We start from the raw sequence: 9,342 nt of genomic DNA on the forward strand, positions 1-9,342 counted from the left end.
GTGTTTTACTTCAATGAACACAGAGAGGCCAAGAACCCTCCTCTGTCTTTTATGCCTTCATGACTATACAACTAAAACTTCAGGTAAAACATGTCCTGACATGTACCCAGCTAACTCAAAGATCAAACAATCACAGGATTACTGAGTGTTGTATTCATATGCAAGTGCTTGTTTGGAGGTGCAAGTGAATGGGGGTTTAGGTCAGCATATCATTATGAAAACTAAATGACTACACATGATGATTTTCGTACTTTAGAACGGGGGTACAACCATTATGGTTTGATCTTAAACCAAGATTTTTTTATTTATTTTTTTTAAAGAAAAAGTGAACAAAAATTAAATATAAACTAAAGTTCACCTAAATGTTTCACTGTCCATGCCACATTATTTAAATAGATTTATTTTAATGGATTTGCAATGTAAAAATCATAAGGTATGCACTACCAGGGGGTCCTTCATCTGTAAAGGTCATGATCAGGTTGAAGATGGCTGATCATGACACACACAAAATGTTTCCGGCAATTATATTTAATTATATTAATTTAATACGTCAGTTCCTGTATGCCTTTCATGCTAAGTGGTTACAGAAGCCAGAAGAAACTGGTTTGATAATGACATGACAAATGTTACAATGGCAGTACAGGAAAATACAGCCACAATACTAGAAAAACCACAATCATTCTGCAAAGACATGTAGGATAATGCCAGTTAACGCTTTTCTTTTGATCTATTATTAAGGTGGCGCAAGTGAAACCTGTAAGACATCTTATTCCCCTCTCAAGAAAAAACAAAAAACACATGATTGTGTAATTTGCCCTCAAGTTAACAGCCACTGGTATGTTGTTACCCAAATAACTTATTTAAAAATATATATTTTGAGCTACACTATCAAAAAATATGTGAACTGTTTCAAATTAATGGATTTGTATATTCTGTTATTCAAGTATAAATCAAATTACAGTACTTCATCACAAAAAATAACCAACTTTTTCCAACTTTGTGGCAACAATTAGTAAAGAAATGGTTTGACTGGCCTGAAAAAAGCCCATCACCCAACATCAGACCTGACCTGACCTCATTGATGCTCGTGTGTCTAATTTCAGAACAATGGCAAAAGAATAAACCCATCAATGGGCATCAGTAAGGTCAGACAGTGTGTTCGGCACAGAATTCTCTAGATTGTCATTATATAGTGTAACATTAAGATATGTCTTCACTCGAATAGCCAAACCTGTTTATTAGAAAGGAGTCTCCACATACTTTTGCCATATAGTGTATCTTACATTATAATATTCCTATAACAGACTTATAGTCCAAATTTTAAGGATTATATTTGAAATATTTTATAGTATGTTGAAAGATTATATAGTATATTATACAAATATACACACTCACTTGTACATTCATACAGACTTATTTACTATTTCCATTGTCACTCACTAAAATACAGTAGAGATGTGGCTGTGGCAAGGAGAGCAATGGTTGCTGCTACTGCCACACCTGTGTGTTAGAGAGAGAGAGAGAGAGAGAGAGAGAGAGAGAGAGAGAGAGGGTGGAAATGAGCCAACAGGAATATGAGGATGTTTCCAAGAATAATAGGAATCACAAAAAGAAAATACGGTCACGTATCATTATCATTAACAATATTGTCAAGCCCCATTTAATACCATGCTACAAAGAGAATGATTTATTGTATTGTATTAATTAGTAAGAAATAGAGAGTGATTTAATATTTATACTAATAATTATGAATAATATTAGGGACTTACCAGCATAGTATTGAGCGGCTTTGTGAATGTGAGGATTTTCAACTTGAACTTCTGAGACGACACGTTTACTGGAATCATCACTGTGGCTGTCAGTCATCTCCAATTCAGGCGAAAATACTGGGAAAAAAACATGTAAACATGCACAAACATGTAAAAAAAAAATCTAGGTATTGTAGGCTTGTAGGACAGAAGAGAGAGAAATGCAAGTTTTGTTGAGGCCAAGTTGTGTTGTAATAAAGATGATAATCCAAAATTCCCAAAGGGCCCATTATTACAAGGGATCAGACATTCTATAGCCTCCGGTTAAACATATCAATTATGTTTTTCCTTTTAACCATGCATGGAAAAAACATTTGTGGGCTAAAACTGGTTTGAACAAGACGCAAGGTGTAGCTGGCTATTATTTTAGAGGGGAACGAGGCAGGGTGTGTCTGCATGTGCTCCTTTAGAAAAAGGCTTATCGCTTAGCATTCTGTAAATCACACACCTATACACATTCTTGACCATTTAAACATAACGTCCCTACAGTGTGTTCAGTCATCCCTGAACCCTAAAGACTTTGCAAGGACTTGCTCTATATTGCACAATACCCTAGTAACAGATCTGAGGTCCACTTGGAAAAGCCTAGAGATGATACAAACCAATACAATAGTGAAATTTCATGAGACACTTAAATAAAGTGAGAGAATTAATTAATCCCTAAAGCAAGGGTTCTTAAAGGAGTAGTTCACCTCAAAATGAAAATTTCCTGATAATTTACTCACCTCAATGCCATCCAAGATGTTCATGTCTTTCTTTCTTCAGTGGAAAAGAAATTAAGTTTTTTGAGGAAAACATTTCAGGATTTTTCTCCACACAATGGACTTGAACGGTAACCAAATTGTTGAAGTCCAAATCAATGCAGTTTCAAAGGGCTTTGAAGTGCTTCAAAGGGCTCTGCACGATCCCAGCTGAGGAATAGGGTCTTATCTAGCGAAACGATCTGTCATTTTCTAAATAAAATAAAAATGTCTATACTTTTTAACCACAACTGTTCGTCTTGTGCTGGTCTGCGACGCGCCAGTCAATACGTTGAAAAGGTCACGCTGGACATAGCGGTCTCCTCCATCTGCCTAAGGTCTTCATCCGTGTACTCCGGTTCAAAAAGGTAGTGTAGGGCGAAAAACTCCATCTCATTTTCTCCTCCAACTTCAAAATCGTCCGACATCATTGTTTTACCATTTTTGTTAAAGGGCTTTTGTATTAGTCCTCGCATGTTTGCTTTGTAAACAATGGGGCGGTACTTCCGCCTATGTCCAGCATGACCTTTCCAACGTGATTACGTAATGCCTGGCGCATCGCAGACACGCACAAGACGAACAATTGTGGTTAAAAAGTATAGACATTTTTATTTTATTTAGAAAATGACAGATCGTTTCGCTAGATAAGACCCTATTCCTCAGCTGGGATCGTGCAGAGGCCTTTGAAGCTGCATTGATTTGGACTTCAACAATTTGGTTACCGTTCAAGTCCATTGTGTGGAGAAAAATCCTGAAATGTTTTCCTCAAAAAACTTAATTTCTTTTCCACTGAAGAAAGAAAGACATGAACATCTTGGATGGCATTGGGGTGAGTAAATTATCAGGAAATTTTCATTTTGAGGAGAACTACTCCTTTAACTCTGGCCTTCGAGGTCCACTTTCCTGCAGAGTTTTGCTCCAACCCTAATCAAACACCTGAACAAGCTAATCAAGGACTCAAATCACCCACTATACCCTCATTCACTATTCCCCATGTTAGTCTAATATACTAATACTATACTAATATATACTAATAACAAACTAATATAGTTCACTTGAGGGAGTGAATGAAAACAAGTGAGTGAATTCGGACACTGTGTCGGAAGGGCTGTCGTTTTTGCATAGTTTGTGCCTGCTTTTTAATCGTTTGAAACACTGGCAGCTCCAGTACTAAGATGAAAAAGATAGATCTTGAACTCTGTCATGAAAACTATGTATAAACCTTAATTAAACAATTTAATAATCAATTAAAAATGAATTTATGCCTGAATGATATTACGCTGTAGCCACATTCAACCAGTGGTTTGGACAATGGATGGATGGATAATTTAGATGTGAGCACCATCTTCTGGCAAGACGCAGGAATTAATTTGGCGTGCGACTTTCACGGTGCGTTATGGGTATTATGTAGCTGCTGAGCATGATCAGTTGTACACTCATTGTTGTGGTGCATTGTGGGATTGAATGAGTGCAATAGACATCCTCTATGGTTTCGGACCCCACTACAAATGGCTGTCCCCTCAAATTGTGCCCTATTAAAGGTATAGGGGCATTTTCGGACACAGCCAAGGTCTTCGGAAAAAACTAAAAAGTTAAAGGCAGGTGAGTTTGATCAAGATTAGAGCTAAACTCTGCAAGAAAGGAGACCTTGAGGTCAAAAATTGAGAACCCCTGCTCTAAAATCTCATATTGAAAAATGGGAAACATACACTGATTGCTCTCCATACTAATATCTATGTCCTCTTCTGGTGTTTCCCAGTCCAGCATCTCTTTAAGACGATCGGCCACATCAGCTGTACTTTCATCTGGGAACATGTAGTCACACACAGACAGGCTGGAGAAGGGCATTGGGGCAAACACACGCCGAGGAAGAGCCTGCTGCCCAGTGCACAGACCTAGAGAAACAATATGGGAACTCATGTCTTGAATTAGGAATACATTTATTTCTGAAGACAAAGGGTGGCACCCTACTGCCATCTAGTGCACAGTTTGATGTTTGCAAATGTTTGTGGAACCTCAATGTATAGTTCACCTTAAAAATGAGATTTACTCTATGTTTTGTTCCTAAAATTCTTAAAAATATCTTCTTTTATGTTCCACAGAAAAAAGAAAGTCATACAGGGTTGGAACGACATGGGGATGAGTAAATGATGACTTTCCTTTCAACGTCAATATGTATGACATGATGGACCGCTTTACCTTTGCGACTCCCTTCACTTATTAAAAGATCTTCCAGAAACATCTCCACTCTGGAGGAAACCGTGTTTATGATGTCTCTCTTAATGGCCTACCAGTGCAAAGGAGAAATTAAATCAGTATCAATCAATAACAGGCAAATACAAAAGTGTATTTAGACAGGTTTTTGATCATGAAAATATTGTGTGAAATAATGTTCATGTTATGGCTTATTTTGTCTAAATAAATGAATAATAAACCAATAAGAAATAACAGAAATTGTTTTAAATGCTAATTCAGGCATCACAACCTTAAATATATAATATGAAAAATGTACATTGAGACTTGCTTAAGATTATATTTAACCGTTATTTAATTATTAGTGTTCATAAGATGTTGTTACTGCAGATGATGCCAAGGTAATTTAAATGTAAAATGAGGGGAAATAAGCATTAACAATTAAATATCTAATATCGATATTTATCGTCTTATAACTGATATATACTTATCCCTAAGCATAAAGCATTGAGAATAGGCTTTAATGACCTGTACTGCATGTCTGGCTTTGGGTTTGTTGTTGTGGATGTAGGCCCTGCAGTGAACCACCCCTCGAACCCTCACGGAGCCACTGCACAGCTGAACTAGAGCACTGGACCGCTCATCCAGCTCTGGCTGCTCCTGTCACATCAATATTCTCATTATACCTTTGACTACACACAAATATATCTCATTGATAATGTTCGTTATTATGAGATAAGATTATGAGCTCACATCTGAGACAAGGATCCGTGCAGGGAAAGTCTGACGATGGGTTGTCTTTAGGTTCTTTTTCTGAAAAAAAAAAAAAAATCTACTTCATCTCAATTTTTTTTAAAAATATGACAGAGAAATGGCAGAATTATGTTTTTACCTGTCCTGAGATAAGTTCAGAGTCATCTAATGCCTGTCTGCCACTTATGAGACAGTTACCAGCCTCAATCTGTTTAGCCCACCTCTTAAGACAATCCTAGACATGGGGGGCAAAGAAAGATACATTCACAACCTGTATACACTGTATTAAAATTCTACACAAAATCCTTCACAAATAAAACACTGTCTTGTCTTCATATACCCCATCTGACTTCTGTCTCACCTTCATGCACTTGTCTGTGTTATCAGAGGAAGATCCTGTCAAAGGGATCTGCAAATCCACCTCAACGGAGCAGGTCAACATGGGCCAGGATGACGAGACACATGTCTGATACTTCCAGTCTGCTGGCTTGGATGAACTCTAGAAATCAGAATAGGGTTGTCACGATACCATACACATATCTCACGATAATATACCAGCTACAAATCATACCAAATCATTTTGAGGTGAACTAATCCTTTAAGAACCCTTGCTTTTTAGGGATTAATTAATTCTCTCACTTTATTTGAGCGTCTCATGAAATTTCACTATTGTATTGGTTTGTATCACCTCTAGGCTTTTCCAAGTGGACCTCAGATCTGTTACTAGGGTATTGTGCAGTTTCAGTAGGCTTAGTGAATCACTGATTCGGCCGATTCGTTCAAAAACACGGATTCAAAACAAAACTTTGTTTAGAACTATTTTTGGTAGTGAAATAGAGCAAAAACATAAATATCGACATCGCTGTGTCTAAACTGTCATTTCATAATAACTTTTGGTTTTTATTGAACTGTTGTATAAAATCAATCACATTTGCAATCGTGTTGATAATCGGAAAAACAGCACTCTTGCTCGTGTCATATTACTGACCTGTCATGTTATAAATATAAAAGAACAACTCATACATGGGCATTTTTGCCCCCATATTTTGATATTTCCACCTCTGATTGGAGGGCAGTATGTATATTAAGGCATAAAATGTATTTATAATGCATCACATTATAAAGATTGATATGACTGATAAGAACCGTGTGCAAATACTGCTATTCTGATGAATGGAATTGCATTCGACATTGCAAATGTTCTAGAAATGTTCTAGAAACGAATCACTACATCTGTTCCAGAATCTGTCAAATGAGCAAAGGATAACCTGCGAGAATACGTGAATAATGAATAATGTTTAAGCTGCTGATTTTTAAAATCTTTTCAGTTTCTTTCTCGCAGCGCAAACAATGACGTGCAATTTCTAATTGTAAAATGAACTGGGATCAGTGTGTTTGAGATGCTACGGACCCCCAATATAAACATCGTCGTGTGAGGACCCCTAAAATTTATAAAGGCATCTATCTTTTATAAACACTCAATTTATACAGTAAAAAAAATAATAAATGTAAAATGAGTTTCTATTAAGTAAAGTTACATTATTATATTTTTTCTACTCACTATAGTAATGTACTGTTATATTCACAGCAGAAACATAGCAGCACTCAAAAAGACTGTCTTGTAATGTTCTTGCATAGATGCATGTTCAAATGAACGTTTTAAATAGTGTACCTGCTACAGTACTACCGTATTGACGACACTACTGTAGTACCCAAAACGTCTCTCACCTTTGGATCTTTTACATCAAGCGTTTTGCAGACAGTTCTGTACATTTTAAGTCAAGGATCATGCAAACTTTTGAGGTTATTCATAGTGGGTGATGCTTGTAGATCACAGAGGAAATGATGTAGGGATGTAGTGTGCAGGATACTTCTTTGTTTTGGAGCAGATGTGCAGGGTGACTCGATCGGTCACATCCTCCTCTGTCAGTTCCCACAGTCTTCCCTTACTTATGCATTTATCCATGGCAAATATAAGCTACAAAAAGAGATCAGCACAAAAATAAAATGATGAAGTTATGACGGCCAACAAAATCATCTTTAATAAAATCTAAAATGTGGTCCAGTCAATTTTTTTTATTATTAGTATAATTTAATTAAAATGTATTTCTAAATTAACCTAAAATAAAATTCATAATAATTAAATTAATCTTTTGTTTTTTTAATTAAATAAAATGTATTTTAAAAAACAGTACCCTTTTTAACGTGTTTTGGGCATCTTTGGAGAGTTCAGGTGGGGTCACTAAAAACAAGCCAAGAATACAAAGACCTCCTGGTAACATGCGGGACACCTAGAATGGAGAAAGACAAAATCCTCATCTGTACAACTAGACTGTAAAAACATTTCAAAGCCATTGTGTGTGAGTGGCAAGACATCAGGCTACTCACCTGCCTGGCATGTTCTGTGACCCACTCCACATCAATGTCATCCAGTGGGCCGCTTCCTCTAGAAGACTTCAGCTGCCCCTCACTCTCCCTCTGAGGAGTCTGCACGGCCAGCACCACAAAATCTCTTTGAGGAGAGGACTGTAAAAAGAAAATGTTAGGATAAACATGTTGTTCTGTGAACTGACACGATTAAATATAGGTTAGTTTAGCTTCCTCACCTGACCAGCCAGGAGTCCAGTCACACATGATACAGGATCTGCTGCCAGAAGACCACCAAGATATTTTTCCACAGCTTCATCAACAAAGTAACTCCTACCCATTCTGCCGGCAAACATAAACAATAATAAATAACAATATTGTGTCATATTAACCTGTTTGCAAGTTGCAACTGTAAAATAACTATAAAACATGTTACACTTCCCAAACAGATGCTAAATAATGTTAAAATACCTTTATACAGAGTTTCACTGACAGGTATTGCAGTTATTAATGGAAAAATTATTTTGACTATTATCAATATTACCTGTACCAGAGCAAATGAATCATTAAATCAGTGTCAATCTTCTCAATGACAGTAAATAACAAACAAACAGGAAAAAGTGTCAGCCTTTAGTCAGCCTTTTGATCATTACAAATATTGTGTGAAATTATGTTCATGGTTATGGCCGATAACCAATAAAGCGCCAGTATTAATATTAAAATAGTATTTTGTCTAAAAAAAAACTAAAAAACACTAATAAATAAAATAAATGGCTTTGAATGCTAGAATTACATTTATGCATCACACATTATAATGTGTACAGTACGAAAGATTATTATTATTATTATTATTATGCCAGAAATCACTGTTTCTACAGCTAAGTTCCAAAATATAGAAGAGAAACAGTTGAACGTCTTGAATGAAAACTAAAAGTAATACATTTGCAAGAGCAAGAGTAAACTTCTTTATAAAACCATTGAGAATAATGACGTTTTACGAAACATACAATGTAACAACGATGTTTCTGAAAGAATTGCAAAGAAAATCCTTCAAACGTACCTTCAGATCAGGTACACTTCTCCAAACAGCTGATGAGTTCTCAGTGGAACCAATACGTGTGACGCGTCGTCGCATCTTCTTCTTCTTCTTCTATAATTTTTATTGGCAGTTTGCAGTCAAAGTGCATTACCGCCATCTACTGGGCTGAGGTGTGATCACATAGGGATGTCAAAAAAAAAAAAAGAGAACTAAATAAACAATAAATAAAGCTTCAGCTGGCGCAGCTTGTTCAGCTCCTCCAGCTTCCACTCTTATAGCTCCTCAAACTTATAATAATATTATTAATTAAATAAATAAATAAATAACTAAATTCTTCTTGCTAGCGTCGTCGCATCAATCACACGCAACTCATTTCAAGCGACCTGATTGGACAATAGGCTCGTAGGTCCGTGCTGCTTTGCGACTTGAGTTTGTATCGCTC

The 9,342-nt window shown here is 36.4% G+C and overlaps 1 protein-coding gene across 1 annotated transcript; it reads right to left on the bottom strand.

The window, feature by feature from the left end:
- Window positions 1-285: 285 nt before the first annotated feature.
- odr4 (odr-4 GPCR localization factor homolog) lies at window positions 286-9,022 on the bottom strand. The gene is made up of 14 exons (XM_084118963.1): window positions 8,922-9,022; window positions 8,101-8,203; window positions 7,883-8,020; window positions 7,690-7,785; window positions 7,366-7,472; window positions 7,223-7,259; window positions 5,856-5,993; window positions 5,634-5,729; window positions 5,495-5,554; window positions 5,270-5,401; window positions 4,748-4,835; window positions 4,258-4,443; window positions 1,770-1,886; window positions 286-1,500 (listed from the first exon to the last, which is right to left on the bottom strand). The coding sequence occupies exons 2-14, from the start codon at window positions 8,200-8,202 to the stop codon at window positions 1,433-1,435; spliced, it is 1,365 nt and encodes a 454-aa protein (XP_083975089.1). The 5' UTR covers window position 8,203; window positions 8,922-9,022; the 3' UTR covers window positions 286-1,432.
- Window positions 9,023-9,342: the final 320 nt, after the last annotated feature.

Source organism: Abramis brama (genome assembly GCF_963993115.1).
Source record: "Abramis brama genome assembly, chromosome: 7".
Lineage (NCBI taxonomy): Eukaryota > Metazoa > Chordata > Actinopteri > Cypriniformes > Leuciscidae > Abramis > Abramis brama.